Here is a 20,932-nt window from a genome sequence, read left to right on the forward strand (position 1 = left end):
ATGTCTTTTCCCCCGGTGTGAGGAGTACGGCGATTCCACCAACTGTGTTACTCGCGAGGACCCTGCCATCTGCCAGTCACTCTAATTCAAGCGGTTAGTCCGCTACTCGAAATGAAATCAGAGGATGGGTGTTATGTTACACTTCTGAGACGAAGAAACTCGATGTCTAATGGAATAGTGAAGCCCACGGTTGAACTTAGGTGAAACTGATTCAAAACAAATGAACCCCATGGGTTTGACCTTACTACTTGACCTCTTGACCTTATAATACAAGGTAAAAAGTATAAAATCCCAAAGTATGCCTAGAGCATAAAGCAAAATTTTATCAAAACTTCTGCTCAAACTATAACTGTGGGTACATTAAGCATATCTTCTGTTCAAGACGACTAGACAATTGAACAACCCCAAAATCTAGCAAATGGAAATGGTGAGATCGCAGAAGAAGGCACAATGTATATCATTGTTCATTGAGACCAAACCAGACGTTTAGATGCCAGTATATTTCGGACAAAATACCAATCACCCAGTAAACTATCGTCAAGTGAATGCCATAAAAAAGCGACTGCGAGTATCTCCGTGGAAGTAGGGATCCATGCGCGTAAAGGTGTCGTGGATGCAGACGATTCACACGTGTCTAATCCTCAGAAATTCGTACTCGCGTATAGTGGGGTACTGCAGGCCCTACGTTCAACGGATTTCTAAGACGTATTCAGTGATGAGACTCGTTGGTACCACAGGAAGGTATAAGCAATACAGGAACTACAATTGAAGCAGGCACGTTTGGGCAAACCTGGAGAGGGTGAGAGTATCGCCTTGATATCCTCCAGTTGACCCAGAGGGAGCTCATATCCAAGTGGACTAACGATCACAATAAGAGAACATGAAATATGGGACATTCTTTCCAGCTCAACGATGACGGCAGCTAGAGATAAATCCTCTCGTAGCACTGAAATTTAATATCAATAACTGAACTGGCGAAGACGATCTCAATACGTGTGTGTGTGTCAAATTAAATTTTATCTCCATGAATGGTTTGACTTGAAATTACCGTTTGTTTATGGGATGGTCAACGGCGAATATTAAGATGTCTGCTCCTTCAGATTATACGAGTCAACCGGAGACTCTTTGCTGCATTGGTCCACCTGAATAATTAATAAGCTGCTATGAACAGAACGAGATGCAGGTTACAGCTGCAATGGAATCTCGCGTTTCGTAGGAAAATCGTTTAATAGCTGCAGAGGGTGTAAATTATACAAACGTGTTGTTTCAGAAATGAAATTTCTTAGCCTGCAGCTGCTTCTCTGCGGCGAGTGGAATTGAGTTAAGCGAAAATGTAATAACAAGGCAGAAAGGGACTCATGCGCGTTCTGCAGTGCTTTACTATAACAAAATCCCCATTTGAATTGATGGTGTGCACTTAAATTGGCTGAGAACATAAATATATTACTGAAAGGGCAAAGTTCAGTTTCCACTTCCTTATGAAGTTAGGATTCAAAGAACTTAAATGCCACTTACTAATCACAACCCTTGCATAAACATTTATTTTGAAGTTCATATATCTACGAGAAGGTTAAATACACCTACAGAAGTCATCGACAATTATTTGGGGGGGGGGACACCAGAGAAAACGGAAACGGTTGGACTTATTTTGGGTGCAAATCTATCAACAACATTTGGTTTTCATATCTTTAAAGCAGAGGTTCTGACCTTTTGGTAAAGTTTCAAATTCTGGTTTCAAAAATTGCAAATGAAACGTAGAGGGAAAATTCAATTTTGGAAAGTCGTGGTCGGAAAGTCTTTCCCACCACAGGATTTCTTTTAGATTAGAGAAGCAGAGGGTTCTAACTCCTTTAATTGCTAATAAGAATGTTTTGTGGGACTTTATCAAATGTACTTGCAGTATTAGTAAAAACAACATCCAGTCTGTGTCGTTGAGCCACGAAAGGCTCTTCAATGAGTTAGATAAACGCCTGTGGATTACAGTATCAAAAATGATGGATTGATTTACGCGATCAATGTTATTCTGAAAAGATATTGGACTGTAGTTATTTATCGAGTCGTTATATCCTTTTAAAGATGAGCTGTTGTGTGCACGTATTTTTGAAGCGAACAGATAGATGCCTTCTTGTAAGGAAAGGTAGAAGAGCTTTAGTAAATATGCTTTACTATTTAGAATTTTGTTTTTTTTCCAAAAGGGAACAGACATACGATTAGTGTCAGAATAAAAGTTGTTATTTGAAGGCAAACTCTAACTTCGTTGCACGGGTAAATACAGTTAAGGATGTTGTCATCGTTGAGGGGAATTGGATCTTGCAGAAGAGAAAACTGTGAGCTGTTTTAAGAGGCAGCAAGGAATTTACAGATGACCTCAGAAATCAGACGAGGTCCGGAAATTGATGCATTTTGGTACAATTTCAGAGATTTGTTGGCAGGAATCAGAATTTGATTAATCGGCTGAATATCCGATTCTCAAAGTCAGATTTATAAAAAGATGTTTATGTTAGAGACAGGATTGACTGTTGGGAACGATATCTTTCTTCATATAATATAGCAGAAGTCTGATGTATGTAAACCCTTAAAATTATTATATGGTGCTGAAAACCGCTGAAGTAACTTCTGAAGGTTGTCGAACTATTGCAGCCTACTCGGAGTGTCATGTTATAGTGGTGAGCGTTGCAGAGTGAATCATATCAATCGAGCATAACGATACGTTAACGAGTTTGCAATAGCCAGAAGGTGTTTTAACAGATAATTAAATCCATCGTTATGGGTCAGAATTTCACTCGTCATTGACGGATGATTCGTGTGATTCAATGGCTCGCTGTCATGATTTAGCAGTTTTCATTTGATTGATTGTACAAGAAAGAGTCTTGAGCAATCGATATTTCCTGACTTTTCACATGACAATTGCATACGGGAAATATTGAAGAATCATTATGTAAAAGCGAGGGATATGTTTGCAACAAGTTGACCTCAAGGTTAATAAGGTTTAAAGCATTTTCCAAATAAAAATATAATTTATAGCATCCAGGGAAATGTTTTTAGCATTAGTAGAGGCATAGGATGCAAGGAAGCAAGCTGATACAGCATCAGCCAAAAAAAAAAAAAAAAATTCCATTTCACCCATCGATTTGCTCTAAAAGTTAGTCCAGTTCTTTGAATTTATTTACGCTATCAACTTCCACAACAAGGGATGGAGGTCTTTTCCACCAGCCAAGTGCCCGCTGGCTAAAGGAAAATTTTCGCACATCTATTCTACAACTGTCTTTCCTCAATTTGAATCTATGCCCCCTCAGGTTCTTAATCTGAGCAAGCAGAAGTATCCCATCAGCATTGAGCCTACTCAAACTATTCAAGGGGCCTTGTACACCTCAATGCCACAGGTGCCTAGTCTCCAGATGCTGCAACTTGCAGAACTTAAGCCTTTCTTCATAAGCGCACCCCTCTGTTCCTCTCACCAACCTTGTTGCCCTTCTTTGTTCTAGCAACTCTACATTCTTCTAAAATGAGGCCTGCAGACCTGTATACAGTACTCAAGGTGTGACCTGACCACTGCCTTATAAAAAGGGATAATCATCTCCTTGTCTCTGCTAGCAAAATTGCTATTTATCATTGACAAAACTCCATGACCTGCTCTGGCAGCCCATCTGCGCTGCTCAGAGAACTTTATATCTGACTGCACAATTACCCCAAGGTCTTTTTCATTCTCCACTATCCTGAGTGTGATTTCAGGCAAACGTACCACCCAGTTGGTACGTTTCTCTGGGGTTACTGCTACCCATACGCAGTACTTTGCATTTGTCATTATTAAACTTCAGTTGCCACTTCTCTGCCCATCTGCCTAACTTTTCTAGATACTGCTGCAGCAGTCTATCATCATTAACAACCCTGTCAAGCTTTGTATCATCTGCAAACTTGGATATTAAACCTGATATACTTTCATCAATATCATTTAAAAATATGGAAACAAAAAATAAAAAAAAAAACAATGGAAAAATAACACCGAACCCTGGGGGGCTTCACTAATAACATTAGTCCATGAAGAGCAGTGTCCATTGATTACTACTCTGCCCTTTCCCACTCAACCACCCTTTTATCTATTATAGCAACTTGTCCTTAATGCCATACAGCTCCAATTTGTACAGCAGTCTTTTATGTTCAACATTATCAAAAGCTTGCCTGAAATCCAAGTATATGATATCAAAATTATTCTTTGCATCCAGTTCCTTTGTGACTACATCATAATATCCAATCAAATTGGTCAGACAAGACTTCCCCTTAACAAACCCATGCTGTGTCTGAACTATAACTGAAGTCTTCTCTAGATGATCCTGCAGTGTTTCTTTAACTAGTGATTCCATTATGTACCCGGGAACAGGAGTTAAATTAACAGTTGTGTAATTACTTGTGAACCGGGGATACATTTGCATATCTCCAGTCCAAGGATGCTCTCATAATTGTGGTAAAGGGTTGGCTTACTTCCTCTGCCACTTCCTTTAATATAACTGGATAGATCGCGTCCACCCCAGGTGCCTTCCTTACGTTTAGCTTCAACAATTTTTCCTCCACTTTCCTCTTAGTTATTACAAAGTCATTTAGTTCCCTATTAGAGTTGGATATACTTCTGGCCTCCACTTCTATACAGTATTCCTGATGTTTCTGAAAGTGTCAAAATTCCGTTTACTGGAAGCTGAGTTGTTAGGTGTAGAAGGATGGACGTGTTGAAGACAAAAGATTGTTTCAGTAGTGCTGACGCCCTACTGCGAGCTAATCACGGAAATTAGACAACTCGGATTGCTATTGAAAGTTACGGGATCCAGCTGTACCCGAATATTTCAGTGCAAACATAAGATAGATGTAATCAGTACTAGAATGATACGCTATACTGCAAGTATAAACATGTTGCTTAACAAGTATAAACATGTCGCATTAGCACAGTTGATATAATCACCGTCCTCTCCGCACCGGGTGGAAAAGACTTGAGTTCAATTTTTTATGGCCTCTTTTTCACAACGTGACTGAATTAGTCGGGCGAGGATAGCATGGTTTTTTCTCCCGGAAATTCGGATTTTTCGTCTAGCAAACACAAAATCGATCTCAAAAAATGCGCAATTTACAGACAATATGCACGACGCAATATGGCCCTAGTTGCCAATGATATTTCAGTGTCCGATTGGTTAAAACCGTGTACTCAAAAAGTTTGAAAAAATGTGATTTATCCCATAATCTCTGACTACTTTTAATATCTTGTAACAAAAGTTTACCAAGGTCATCATAATTATATATAAGCTACTCTGATTGCAACCGAGTGATCGGGGTTAAAGTACAGATTTATCCAAGTCGCATGTTCAAATCCAAGTGATGATAACAAAATATAACCATTTCTTGAATTTAACCTTGAACTGTTGCGACCCTGTGTGATTTTCTTGGACCGTAAACTAATTTCTTATTTAACAGCGAACACAACAAATATCCAACGAAATGTACGGAAGAACTGAAGAGAAGCCAACACTCTCCTAAGTGACAATTATTGGAAGTATACCACAAAGAGGTGTACTCTCGTCTTTCCTCTTTGCGACAGCCTTGGAACTGTTTCTTGCTTTATCTGAAGAAATCCTGATATATACAGATGATATCAAATTCATCGTAACTTCAAAGGAACGCCAACTACTGCTCGAGGATTTACGCCACAGTAGTATTCAGATGCAACAGAATGAAAGTCGCCTGCCATCCACTAGCCTGGAATTAATTATACAAAATCAGCTCATTGACCAATTAAATTTAAAAAAGGGGAAACTGTAAATATTGCTGACATATACTCCCGCCTAAAAGTATGGAATCACACTTCTCACGCTTCTACACAGTTCAATAGGAACAGAGGAACTCCCGTCTCTTCATCCACTGTCAAATTTCCTCTTAAACAAGCAGGATTTCATGGTCATGTAGTCGTTTAAAAAACCTTATTAAAACTGGAAAATCGAAAGAAACGGTTGGACTGGGCTAAAAGCCATCAACAACTGAAGAGTGGAAAAATGTACTGTGGATGGATGAATCCAAATTTTCAACTCAATAAAAAATGGTGCCACGTTGTTTACTGCCTACAGTGGTTGTTCCACAACGATCTGGGGCGCTTCTGTTTTTCTGAAGTGGGAGACGTCGTCAGAATAGAAGGAATTTTAAGAAAAGAAGGCTATAAAAACATTATTGAATATAATTCAATATCCTCTAGACTTCGACTTTGAGGAATAAATTTTATATTACAACGAGACTCGCAGTACACCTCTAAGCTCGTAAGGGACTTTCTATCAACTAAACAACAGAAAGGGTTATTGCAAAGTATGATGTGCTTAAACCCAATAGAACTTTTATGGAATCATCGAGATCGCCCATTCCGTGCTCTGCCCACTTCACACAATTTATGGGGAACCTTGCAGATAGCAATGGAATCATTACTGAAGACAATTTTATATTAATTGGCAGAATGGCACGTCTGTGTAAAGCAGTGATAAAATCTCGGGGAGTATATGTTGATGAAAAATCAGTATACTTAATATTAATCATTTCGATTTTTTTTTTGCTGTAAATTTTGGAATGCTTCATAAAAATCTGAAATATTTATATTAAACCTAACACTGTCATAGCTAATTTCAAAAAATATTAATGAAACCTTTTGTCATACGCTATGATTCCAAACTTTAGGCGGGAGTGTATATACGGAGGAACCAAATACATTCCCGTTGAACATCGCCTAATTTTAACCTGGTGTAGGATGGAGGACTCGCCTTCCCACCATCATTTTAAATAGCTGGGTGGGGAAAAACATATGGTATTTTGCAGGCGAAAAAGCAGCAGCTTACCAAATGGCATGACCCAATAATTCCGCTCTCCAGTATACACCTACAATTCATTAGCCTGGAAGTAAATTATTTGAACTATTCAACCTTGGGATTGAATAGACCTCAACAGGCAATCTACTTATGACATAACAGAGTCCACACATGTCCATTCCAGACTACCTCAGGTATTGATAAAGCTGGGGGTGATCTGTAGATTCCTTAACGTGCACCAATCAAGCGGCAGGAGGTAGTATTGTGCCGAAGGGTTTGTTGTGTTGGCATGGACTGAGTTTGCTCATAAAGGGAAGCATTGGAAGGTCGTGTTATCTTCAATGAATATCTTTCTACGTATCGAACCCACTTCAGCCCGCAATGCTTTATTTTAATCCCTACAGCGATGGATTCTTTCAAGATGACAACGCAACTGACCACTCTGAAAATTTCATATCTGAATCGTTCGAATAACATTCCCGACATCTGGTACTCCTGCCGCCTAATTCTCCGGATCTGAATCCAATTCAGGATGCCTGGGATATGTTGGAAAGGGCAATTCAGCTTCGGAGGTCTCTACAGACTACACAATACAGTAGCTAACAAATATCCTGATGGAAGAATTGTGAAATCTGGAACTAAACTCCCTCAGACACCTAGTACAATCCATTCCATTATATATACGGGGTTTTAATTCGGGCGAGAGGTGGCCCTAATAGATATTGAATACAGGTTTCTAATTTTTTTTGGCAAGTGCCTGTATGTCGTATGTCGACAACTATCATACTATACATCCAGCAGCTGATTGGTTGTAGAGGGGTGGGACCATGTTTGATTGAGTTTTCATTAAATAAAATGAAGTAAAAATAATATTTTGACATTAAGAGGAAACCGGAGAAATTCTCCACACCCAAAGGACAACGTTGGCGAAGAAATCGTGATTGGCCCCATTTGCTCCCACCACGTTATCCCCGGGAGAGTGCGGTGCCTGCAATAATTTGTTCTGCTCAGTGGAGAGGGAAAAATGAAGGCAGACAGTAACCGAAGAATCCAGAAGTTGAAGATGACAGCATCAAACGAGGTCTGAGCAGTCCAACGTAATTTTCGTTGCTCCACGTACTCTTGTGTACTCGTGCCCTTTATGCCGCAGCCAACAAGGAGAGCATGCAGGCATTGCTAAGACCGCTGTAACTGTTCGTGCGATCAACAGCATATCCGTAGATGACGTAGTCGAATGGGATACCGGTATTCTTCTCTGTACGCGTCTGATTTCAAACATTGGCTCGTGGACTCGAGGTCATTCTTCGCGTTCTGCTCCACTGTACGTACAAGACGGTTGATAACTGGGACAGCCATTTTGTCACGGCGGATATCGTCGAGGCATCTGCAAGATTAGCGCAGATTACGGTAAGTCTCAGATGATTTCAAGAGATTACGCGTTTCCCGATGTGGTATTGGGAACAGAAGATGTGGTAATGCGCTCCTTAAATGACAAAACTACCGCTTCCTTTAAGGATGAAACTCTCCCTTCGCCGCCATCGGATGCTGGACAGAACGGCTGTGCCCTACTTAGCCAACAACCCGACTGGAACTGATTACCGCGGACGCCTAAGCCCTTCCGAACAATGCTGCCCATCTCGCTAATGCGCACCTTGTTAAAGAAAATCTCAGACGTAAGACAAACGTACTTCTTACCGCGAAGATTGCGTCATTTGCTTTTCGTGTCAGCGGGCACCCTGGCGAGAATTTCGTTTTATTTTACCCTTCGTTCGTCTGAGGAAGAGAATACTTCTTGGTGTTTGCAGTCGACGTCAGAAGAGTCGTTTAAAAATGTGATTGCAGCTGTTGCAGAAGAACACGGATATCCGTGTCTTTTGTGTCAAAATTACGCAAAGAGTTGTTGTCTTGAGGGACCGAGTCGCCAGTGCACGGAGAAATATTCTTCCCTCCGTTACATCGCACTTTCAAAACGAGTCGCCCAACAGCGAAGTCGGATGGACGGCCTTCGTGCAATAATTATTATTGTTTTTCCAAGTTCCATTCCGCCAGAGTTCGCTGTCTTCGGTTGGGTTTCGGAATGCGAGGAGGGGGGGGGGGGGAGCGTAGTGTGGCGTGGCGTGGCGTGGCGTGACGAATCTATGTACCCTACCTACAGATGTCGATTGCAAGGTCACATTGCATCGGGGGATTAAGGGGGCGGCGCAAGCGACGCAAGCTGGTTCCACTTTTTTTGCAAACAGCTGCTCCTCTCAATAAGCATGATGATGTCCTTAAACTGACAGAGATGGAACGAAGGAGAAAAAAGAAGGCGGTAGAAATTTTCCATCTCACTCGCTCGCACCGAAGAATTTGAGTGACGTCACTTCCGGCATTCAACCCTTCATTGCGGCGGACTTTGTGTTTCGAAGGTGGAGGATGCCGAGTCCTCGCACCTTTCTACAACCCCCCCCCCAACCATTTCGCGCCATTGTTTCTACCACGCGACTCCCACGAGACGGAAATTGTCTCGTGACGGACACCTTGGTTCCGGTTGATGAAGTTCGAAGTCTGTCATTTCGGCCCGGGTTATTTTAAAACGTCCAGCGTGGCGTGAAATGTAGGTTGTCGCGCGCGCATTCGCACGCAAACATCGTCGACCCCCCCCGCCTTCCAACCCTCCCGTGCCATCTGCCAACGCTCAGAACACCGACAGAAGTTTGTGGTTGAATCGAACAGACTGCGACCACTAACGAAATGCAATCGGAAAATGGCTCGCGGTTCACTTATCTGCATGTTTTGCCATCTTGCTTTTTCATGATAAGCTAAGAAACGTCTGAGAACGCAATACGATCCTTTCGCTCTCTCGTTGCTATAACAACAGCACGTAGCTTCAAAACACAAAACAGGAGCTCCCGATCTGGAGACACCAAGGTGTTATTTCTTCGAAGATACAAATAAGTATACGCTATCAAACGAATCTTCGATCATGCAGTACAAAGTCACTTTTACACGCAGATCTCAAGAAACTTGTTTCCTTCTGTCAACACACGCGTTCACTTTGTTTTATTCTTTTTAATTCTTGCCTCCAATATTTCAAAAAGTTTTAAATATCAATTTCCAGAAACAGTGACAAACCCGTTGGATAAAATGTTACCTCTGGGTTATGACACCGTCTGGTGGTGCGCATGAGCGGATTTTGTTTTTATGAAAGATTTAAGCATTATTTAACTGTATGCAGCTATATAAAACTTCAGTAAGCCAAAAATATTTCGTAATCAAAAATATGAAACTTCCAGAAGATTAAACATCCACAACTTCTGAAGATGAATTCTAAGATGGCCAGTTTGGATGAAGTAAGAAATCGTTAACGTTCAAAATATGGTGTTACATAATGAGAATCAATTCCAAGTTTCCTCAGTTTAGTTAGTACTGCAGTGCTGTCCAGAAGTTAAACATTATCCAAGGTAGTAAGAAAAAGATGCACCTGATGGATACTACCAAATATTTTGTGGAAGAGAATCATAAAACAACTATGTTGCGTTTGAAAAGAAACGCCTCTTCTCATGAGACCAAGATTACCGAAACTTAGACGGGGACAGTACTGAATAATTCAGAGGTTCGGTGGAGTGCCTTTTCTGAAGCCCTCGGTTTCAAGGCAATCTGAAGATTTCTTGAAACTGTTTTTCCACTGATAGCTGACAGCTCAACAGAGCTGGCTGTCATCTCACTATGGCGTCACTTAATGCCAGAGAGTAATCATCTTGGGATGGTATAAGGATGGACATGAAGACAATAGCCGTATTATGCATATGCTAAAGCTCGTAAAAATCAGAAACCTCGACACTATCCCGATGCCAGAAATGGGTTACAGTTCAGAGCGATGGTACGAAGAGAGAAAGAACAGGAAAAGCGGTTATTGAAATCGCAACTGCATTGAATTGAAGATACGAAAGTGTGAAAACAAGAGGTAGCTGAAAAACGGGAATCAAAAATAACCACAGTTGAGAAATGCGCCAATGGATATCTACAAAAGTATTTATACATCGGCAGCCAATGACCTACATCGAAGTATTCACCGTGATCCAGCGCATCGCACTCTCAAAAGTCGTGCTATAAAAGCATCCTCTGACGCCTTTGTGCGTGAAAAATCGAATGATTCGGGTCACCGATAGCACTAAAAATATCGCCGTATTATAAACACTGATGCGACTATATTTCCCAGTGTACATCTCGCTCTTCCCTCGGTAAAATCATTTCTGGACTTCTCTTAAATGTAATCAACCTTCCCTGTGTTCAGGGTCTTTTCGCTTGGCTCCAACCTCTTATGGACCTGAGTATATTGCTCGCCATCTGCTATCGTTTTTTCTCTTTGTTTATATCCATAACTTTCTATATTGGTACCTTCAAATTAGCGCAATGTTCCCTTGATGCCAAGAGAACAAGAACCATACTCTAAGCGAGGTTCCTACGGATCGAATTAAAATTCTTTAGATAAAGAAATTAAGACGTTGCCAGAGATGACATTAAAACCACGTTATACTTTCATCCCACGTACAAAATGATTTTTTTAACATGCTCTGATTACCCTCTCATTAGAGCAAGAAATACTGTAACTGTTGTGTCTATTTGTATTACAAAATGAGCGATCCCTTGTGTTGCCCACATACAAACAGGCATCGCCTGCATTCTCCATGATATACATGGAAACTGCACTGCCAATTTAGACACGCTGATACCGGCGCAGTTTTCTAAATGTCTGTCCGCACTGTCTGGATAATGTCCATTCTAAATTCCTCAATTCGGTAAATATACCTCGAGGATAACAACATAATTACATCGAGTGGCCACTTTATTAGGCACGCTTACCCTTTTCATGAAATGAGATCTCCTTCAATGGAAGCACCATTGAAGTAGGTGGGCAAATACGTAGGACTACTGTGAGTTCAGTGGGGGCAAGCAAGACGAAATCAGCAAGACGAAAGACTGAATCAACACCGACCAGCATCTCGCTGAATCAGTGCCACGAAGAATCCTAGTAGATGCACCTATTAAAGTGGTCATTCAGTGTATAACCACACTGTATAATACATTAGCGGAAGATGAAAATACAGTATCAGTCTTTCCAGGAGTACATCCGTGTAGAGCTGTTCAAATAGAAGGCCAATGGTTACATTCTATATACAAAAACAACAATAAAAACAAGATGGTACACAGATTCTAAATCAGTATTACAAAATATTCATGCTTATATTGAGCGACAATTTGTTCTGTGTTATAAATGCATCAGTTGTAAAATATTATTGCGTACAATTTACCAATTCTCTTTATGTACACCATTCATGAAAAGTGTGATATTTTATTGTGGCTTCAATGGTACTTCATATTATCAGCCTCTGCAATCACGAGCGCTAACTACCAACGAAAGGTGACACTGTCAGAATTTTCCTCCTGCATTTGGAAGAAAATCCAGGCCGTACAAAATTTATTATTATTGTCAGCCTGCTGTAAAACTTGGAATGTTGGTCGGAAGAAGCTTTTCAATCCATCAATGTTTTCAGGACCCTTTCAAGAGATAGGCATAGATCTGCTTAAGGTCCCTAACCAATTCCCTAATATCAGGAACGTCAAAAAGTCCGCAAATGAGTCCAGACAAAACCAGGATGCTCGTTGCTAAGATGAAATGCAGCCGGGAGTGTTTTAAGTTGTTAAGAGTTGTTCGTGATATAATAAACGGCTTTTTTGCGATCCTGTTAAACCAGAGTAATAGTATTTGAGACCGAAAAATCTGCCAGTAAGAGTGTTGCAAAGCTGAAGATCGCGATCACCAAGGAGGCTTGTTGTTGTTGTTATGGGAGTTTAATGGCGCATAAGCTACTATGGCTATAATGCGCCTTCCAAGGAGGCACTTCCCATCGTCGGTCTGCGGAGCCGGACCACTACAGTAGAGCAACATTTACGAGGCTGGCACTACGCAGGCAAGGACCAGCAACACCAAGGAACGCGAGCGCAGCGGAGATACTCACGGTGGGCAGTTTACCGTCAGTACGGAGGACAGGTCAAACATTGCCACAGGCTGCTTCCACCTCCAGAAAGATTGTCAATCTGGGCACTTTCACTGAAGCTATTGCGAATTATCAAAAAAGGGTTCCTAGTAGAGTGGTGATGGCGAACATCTAGATATGGTCAGATGAATGCGAAAAGGTCTATAAGAAAAACGGTATTCGTAAAGGGACAGTTATAAGGTCCTCTCAAACTCCTTCTCTCCAGCCTTCGGTCGGCAACACCCTCATCCCAATTGTGTCCAGCCATCGTGATCTGGGAGTTGTATTCGACTCCAAACTTCGATTCAACGCCCACATAGACATGCTCTTCACACGTGCTTCAAGACTCCGGTGGATAGCAAAACAGCATCTCCTTCATATCAGAGATAAAAAGACAACTGTGAGGTACATAAGAACAATCATCTTTCCACCTTTACTCTATGCTGCTGAAATTTGGGCGTCAGCGGCACCATCAATAAAGAAACCACTCTTTGCCACAGAATTCTGACTCCTAAAGTGGGCCAACAGGAAGCACAACCTTCCAGCTCAGATTCGTACCACGCAGCTTGCCAACTCTCTCGGGATTCCACGGCTTCCCACCTTAGTCGACGACCAACGCCTCCTAGCAACAGTCAAGATGATAACAGGCATAATCGCAACACCTTCATTCTGGGATACGTGTGGCTGGAGGATTCCCCCTGCTGCCCCTAGGGCCAATCCCGAGCTCTACTCGCATTCAGCACGACTCCATCTCTCGGACAGGTTCCTCCCTCAGCAGATGTTCAAGCAAACCCAGGCACTTGACGCCGACCTGAACAAATTCGCTGCTGACCGGACTTACAGCAAAAAAATTATGACTAGTAGGACTAATCAGCAATGACTGATGTGTACCTTGCATCTGTTCCTGTCTGATTGAGCTCGTGCTCTTATCTCGATGTTAAGCCAGCTGAATCAGACCTAACTCTCGTAAGGAGTTCTCTCCTTTGTATCAAAATATGTTTTCTTTTGTAAAATTACCTGTTTTTGTAAATTAATTGTTCTATTTTTCCGGAAGTTTCGGGAGGCTGTAAAAATGTAAACCCCTGGCTTTTTGGCCGTGCAGGACATTAAAGATTATCTCTCTATCTCTCTTTAGTAATGTGCACTCTGTTGAAATGTGTTTAAAGTGATTTGGATCTTTTGGTTATCCGCCTCTGGGCATGGTTCCAACTACAGACGTCTGTAATGTTTTCTTTAGGGATCTTGTAATATAAATGCCACAACCCGTCTACGGGCTACTTTTTTATTACCAGAATGAAAATCTGCAGATGGCCTCAAAATGTTCAGACTCAGATTCCAGCGACAGATTTTATCATATCAAATGAGAACCCAGTACGAAGAACAAAATGGTATTAACCGAAATACTTTTAATAAAATCATTTCAACCCATCGTGACTGAAACGAGATGTGAATCAGCATTCACAGAGCTATGAATAACCTCGGCGTACTCGAGTTCATTTCCACAGTTACATGACTTTCGCCTATTGGGTCAGTCATTAAACCTTTTCGCCTTCAGGCACTAGGTCACCACGAGACTGGCCTGGCAGGTTGGCGTTGTTTATCCGATGTGTCGCGTGCGTTTAATTCATTCATCGGAAGTAGACTTTTACATAAATTACGCTGACATAAATCAAGTATCGTAAATAGAGCAAAATTTGTTTTTTCTTCCAAATTATTGATATTTCGACAATATATAAAGCACCCTTTTCTTTCCTTTCATTATCTACGCCACACAACTTCCAAGAGTCCCATAAATTCAATTTAGGACACCACTTTCGTGTGTACGCTTTTATCCAACGATATACAGGCATTTCAATGACGTCATTACGTAGCGACCTACATAGCGCTGTATTTGGACGGATTAAGAAAAAGATATGAACGCTACATTTAGGTGTTTTTATGGCCGATTCTACGACAGCTTTTCTTCCTCTTAGTTTTCGCATTACGAGCTTTAATCTGGTCTTATCTCCCTCCTACAGTCTCTTGAACAAATCTTTACACGCACGTTTACAGCGAGTCCTTTCCAACTCAATCACCACTTGTGAGGATCACTCTGTTCCTTGTCTTTCAAATAAAACTATTTCCAGTTCAGTTCACCGCAATTTTCAATCGTCGATTCAGATTAAATTCAATTTCTTTCCAAACATTTTCACAGATGATGCGATCACTGCAACTTATTGTTTATTGGGCATCACCGTATTCTCGGTACATCACTTCTGTTTTCGATACTTCGGTATTAATAACAGTTGGAAAGGTTCGCTTCAATTTCCGTGTTCCTCATTTTGTTGACGATTCCGTGTGTAAATCTTGTTACCTATACCACACACAGATTTACAGAGGAGTGCAGGTTACTCGAATTGAAAATTTAAATGCAATTTGAACAGTATCGCAGTAAATGGAGGAAACATTACTTTGGTGATGATCAGAAGACTCTCCGATCAACGTTCAGTAATATTGGGCTTTCATCTTCCTCACTAATATTTCCTCATGCCAGAAATATCGTGATGAAAACTACCACCGTGTTCATCACTTGTCCAAGATTTTCTGGGAGAAAAGAGTCTAAATATTGCAATCGAGATTTTGATAGCCTCGTGATAAATTCCCAATCCAAAACTGTTTCCAAAAGGATTTCCAAGTTTTCAGTGGCTCATTTACGCAGCATATATGAGAAGCCCACTTTTGTCTTGATCACCTAATTTGCAGCCAAAATAAAGTTCGTATCTTTCTTTAACAGGGTTGTTACGGAATAGAATTTGTGTAATCACCGCACGAATAACAAAAGTTATCTGGTGAATTAACCCAATGAGGTTCTGCAGTATACGCTTTTTCCCTACTTGCTCCAATGTCAGGTTTCGTTTCTCACATATTCTAGTAAAGTTTCTGTGTATTATTAAAAAAAAAAAACCCCTTCTGCTGTCCTGGCAGCATGTCTGCACTCTCAGAGAATTAGGTCTGAGTGCACAATTATACCCAAGTGATTTTCATTCTCCATTACATTCATCAACCTCTTTATCACAGATGAAGATTTAAAGTCAGCATTAAAAAGCATGAAAAATGACTACGCTAGAGGTCCAGATGACATTCCTGTCTTATTTTGTAAAAAGAATGTCACTACTCTAAAGCGCCTCATACTTCGGATCTTCAACTTATCTCTCAGGCTGGGGAAGTATCCGAAGCACTTTAAGTCGGTCAATATATTTCCAGTTTTCAAAAAAGATAATAAAAATGATGTAACTGATTACCGACCCATTGCCGAAGGGATCCTCTTACCAAGAGAGGCTTAATTTCTGCAAATTGCAGTGGCTGGAGACTAGACACCTACACGGTGATCTGATTGAGGTGTATAAGGCCTTGAATGGGTTTAGCACGCTGAATTCTAATGGGATCCTTCCCCCTTTTTCAGATTACGAACCTAAGGGGGCATAAATTCAAATTAAGAAAAGACAGATGCAGAATAGATGTGCGGAAATTTGCCTTTAGCCAGCGGGTGGTTAATTGTTGGAACAAACTTCCATCTGTCGTTGTGGAAGTTGATAGGTTGAATAAATTTAAGGAGGAACTGGACAGGCATTTGGTGTGATTTTTTTTTTTTTTTTTTTGGCTGATGCTGCATAAGCTCATACACTTGCTTTCTTGCATCACATGCCACTACTACATTTCCTTGCAAAACTCTTCGACACAGCAGTACACAAACATCTCTTCGAATACTTCAGGTCTTTCATTGGTCAGAATCAACATAGTTATTGCAGTGGAAAGTCAATAGTCACAAAATTGCTTTCTTTCTGGCAATATATCTCTGAAGCTATTGATAACTATCTTCGAGCTGATGCTGTTTACACAGATATCACTAAGGCATTTGATGAAGTCCCTCACGAATAATGTCTGGAAAAACTTAAAGTGTACGGTATTCCTAATCCTTTGCTCCCATGGCTATATTACACATCGTTCCTTCAGCATTATTGTCAATCATTTGAACTCGGACCGTTTTATATCAGTAAGTGGAGTACCTCAAGGCTCCCCCTAGGTCCTCTACTTTTCATTGTTTTCATAAAATGACCTTCCTTCTTTCATCTGCGCCTCCAATGTTCAAGTTGCTCTCTATGCAGATGATCTTAAGATTTACTCAGCAGTGAAGGAGATTACCGATTTTCAACAGCTTCAATTCGCCCCATTAAATTCTCTCTGTGGCTATCTCTAAATGGCTTGACTACTAACCCCTCAAAGTGCAAAGTAATCTCTTTCTCATCCTGCTGATCCCCATAACGAATAAATACGGAGTACAGTATTAACTCTGTGATCATCGAAAGGTGTGACCAACGACTTGGGGATTCTCTTCTACAGTGGTGTTAAATTTAATGCTCATGTCCTTAAAATGACCAGAAAGGCATTCAAAACACTGGGATTCATCAAAAGGAACACATACAAGTTCAAAAACTACAGATATGCTGTTATCCTTTATAAAACTATTGTTCTGCCAATCCTCGAATTCAGTTCACCCATTTGGAATCCTCACACAAAGACAAACAAAATTGAAGCAGTCCAAAAAATTGTCCGTTACCTTACGTTCCGTAATCCTCTATTTTATCACTCATTGTATTATAAATTGCTGTGCGATTACCTCTGTGCATAGAACAGTTATTGCTGACATCACCGTTCTAGCTAAAGTAATCACTGGAACTTATGAAGCATCCGATATCCTTAGCAAAATCAACTTCAATGCTCCTTGTAGAGAAGTTAGGAACCGTACACTGTTTGGTCTTGACTGAACAGAATCAGCAAATAACTCTGACATTGACAATCGCTAATGAACTGCATCAGAAGTAAGTCTCTTCTTTTGAATTGTAAAGAGATTGCCTCTCATTTAACTAATGTAGCTTTTTTATTTTTTTCTTCTTTAATTAATTAATTTATTATTTGTTTTACCGGTAAGTTAACTTAATGCATACTTCTTTTGTACACATGATTTTAATATCTGAATCAACATCAATGGTTTATCTCTCTGTTGTATTTCTTATGATTATTATCAACTGTTCATCGTTCTGCTCTCAGATACGCTCTTAATGGTTGCCTGTTGTGTATCTTGTTATTATTAAAATAAAATAAATAAAAATTAAAATACCCTGAGTGTAGTGTCGCCAGTTGATAAGTTACTCTGAGATTACTGCTACCAATATGCAATAACCCGCATTTCTCAACATTAAGCCCCAACTGCCATTTTTCGGCCCATAGACCTGGTTTTTATAAATCCGTGTTGCAGTAGCATACCGTCATTACTATTGTTAACCACCCTGCCAACCTTTCTATCATCTGCAAACTTTGAAATTAAGCCCGATGTTAATAAATATTGAAAGCAACAATGGGATAAGCTCCGAATCCTTGGGGTATTCCACTGATAACATTAATCCACGAAGGGCAGTGCTCATTGATAACCATTCTCTGTCTTCTTCTTCCAATTAACCATTCGTTTATCCATAGCAGCAACTTGCCTTTAATTCCACATTGCTCCAGCTTATGCAGCAGTCTTTTATGCGCAAAAGTGGCCATAGACATTTATCTACCCTGGAACTGGAATGTACCAAAGCAGAATGCAATTGAGGATTAAAATGGACAATTATTGAAAAGACTCACAAGTGATGGATTGAATATATTGTAGAGAGCAATATGAGATGGAAAATTATCGAGGATTTTGTAATTGCCATTATGGCTGCAACAGCGAAGTGAAAGGATACAAACGGGATCCGAAGAAGAATGATGGCTATCTTCGACGCGCCATGTGAAGGAGAACTTAATTTTCTATGGGCTCCTTATTTATAAACAGGGTGTGTGCAATATTATTATTAAAATCACTTTATTTCCCAAGAAACCTTGGGTCGGGACGGCTCTGTGCCAGAAGGGTGCCAAATATTGTTACATAAGTATGAAGGTCATTTCCCCCTATTCAATAACGGCCATTGATAACCAGTTATAACCAAGAGACTGGAATTATAAGAAGAGTATTTAACAGTACAACCATGGGCCAATGACTCCCTCCAAACAGCAGGAAATGCAACCTACTGGCAAAAAAGTGCAATCGGGAGATTTGAAAAGGAACGTGAAAAATATTTATGTTAACGACAGCCTAATTAGTTCGTGGAATATTTATTACGAACACCCTGGGGAAGGGTGTTGGCTCTACGTCCTTGGCGTTGCACAATTTAAAATCAAAATTCTGTCCTAATTCTATCGCAGATCGTCTAATTTTACTCGATGTGGTAACGCGTGTCATTTTTACGTAACCACGACGAATGATTCAATCGTAAGCCAAAGTGAAAACGATAGTGTAGACCTCCCTTCACTTCCTCGAATTATGAAAGAAAAGTAAATACAGATTTTCCACCGCGTGTTCCTGGTCGTTGCGTAACATTCACGAACTTAGCGAGAAATCTCATTTCCGAAAGGAAACGGCGGTTTCAGTTTCCTTTCGGAAACTGAGATGAAATTTAAAACACCAAATATGTTTTATGAACCCGAATGGACACTGCGGTTTATTAAGTTAGAAACACAACAGTTTCAAACCAGGGGCCGTTTCTTGCATTCTGTCTATCTTGTGAACTCCTCTGACCGTTTGGTCGTCCCGGAGTATAAACGAAAAATTTATTCATTTTGTTTTCATCGCAATAAGAAAATCCTTGGAATGCATTCGTTGCGAGTGGAGTTCCCAAGATGTTTGTCTGAACAAAATTTAAGATCTTCCAACTTCTAGATTTGAGTTACAGGGGAACAGGAGAAATAAAAAAAACGGGTTTTTTTTGTTTTTTTTTTTTATAAATAAATAGTTATCGGTGACCAAGGTATACTTGACGCAATATACAACTAGAGGATTACTTAAACCTTGGGATATAAGTAGGGTTACCATCTACAAATTCAGTTAGACCCAGAGATTCAACGTGTTCTCTCCTCCAGAGGGTGGAGATCCTCTACCCAAGGAAGGAGAAAGCATTCAGTTCGTCCACGCGCTTTTTGTCAACCCCTAGTCATTAACTGGCATTCCTTACTTATGGCTGAAACCCGAAGAATTATGGTTTAAGTACAGAAATCGGGCTGCAGGCCTGGAGACAGTTGGCAACCCTAAATGCACCGGAATTCCAAAATTATTTCTCTAACTAAAATCAAAAAACTTTCCAAAGGGAACATGTTATCAAAAATATAAATAAGGTTAAATGTTTACGCGTAATTACGTATATCTGGGGGCCACGTACATCCACTGTCAGAGCTTTTCGTCAAAGGACAAAGAAGTCCGGTTTTAAATTTGACCGCAGAACGGTCAAAGTTCGTGGCAAAGTGCCTTTCGCGCTTCCAAAGAGTCCCAGCGGCAAACTGTAAAATAAAGAAATTCGGAAACCCCTTTGGCAAGCGAGACCACAAGTGGGTGACCAAACACGTATCGCGCGCAGCATCGTAATACCACACGTTGCCTCCGACATCGGAAAAACCAAATAACACTCAAAAGATTCACACTTACGTCGAACTGTGGCCCGACCTTTGTTGTACGGACCACACACGCACTCCACCCCCGACGAGATGTCCGTCGTGTCACGAAATACCCGTCAATATTCCGAGCAAAGGCACTCACCTAGAAGGGCAGCCGCCGCAATTTCCGACTTCATGGTGTAGACACGCACTAACTCCAATATGTCCGCACGGCACGCGCAATAGGGTCAGACTGAAGGCACGGGGTTCCACGACGCATGTGATACGAAACTCCGCCAGCAGCGCATGAAGTAAGATCGGGTGCAAGAAAACAGACGGCGCAGAAGCTCGGACTTTGAGCGCCGCCTACGGCGAGCGGCGGTTATTTTTAGAAAACTCCGCGCGACGCGAGGCTGTCCCGTAAGTGGGACGGCTGCCTTTAGGGGGAACACGGTCAGTGGTACGTTTACGATTCATCCGTCTATTTTCACCGCGATCCACATACGGACGGTCTGAATGAAGAGGAAAAGGTCTCTGCACGAGACCTCCCTTGTCCCAGTTATAAACAACGAGCTTTTCGAGGGTGCATTGAGACGA

General features: G+C 40.9%; 1 protein-coding gene across 1 annotated transcript in view; it reads right to left on the reverse strand.

Moving 5' to 3' along the window:
- The window catches only part of LOC150090439 (uncharacterized), a 111,887-nt gene extending 91,254 nt beyond the window's left edge, over positions 1-20,633 (reverse strand). The window contains exon 1 of the mRNA XM_090389884.1: positions 20,499-20,633. Within this exon, the coding sequence (XP_090246010.1) occupies positions 20,499-20,532 (34 nt within the window). The 5' untranslated portion in view covers positions 20,533-20,633. The remainder of the gene's footprint in view (positions 1-20,498) is intronic.
- Between the last annotated feature and the right edge of the window lie 299 nt (positions 20,634-20,932).

This window comes from Mastigoproctus giganteus, chromosome 2, assembly GCF_048544385.1.
Source record: "Mastigoproctus giganteus isolate SK-2022 chromosome 2, ASM4854438v1, whole genome shotgun sequence".
Taxonomy (NCBI): domain Eukaryota; kingdom Metazoa; phylum Arthropoda; class Arachnida; order Uropygi; family Thelyphonidae; genus Mastigoproctus; species Mastigoproctus giganteus.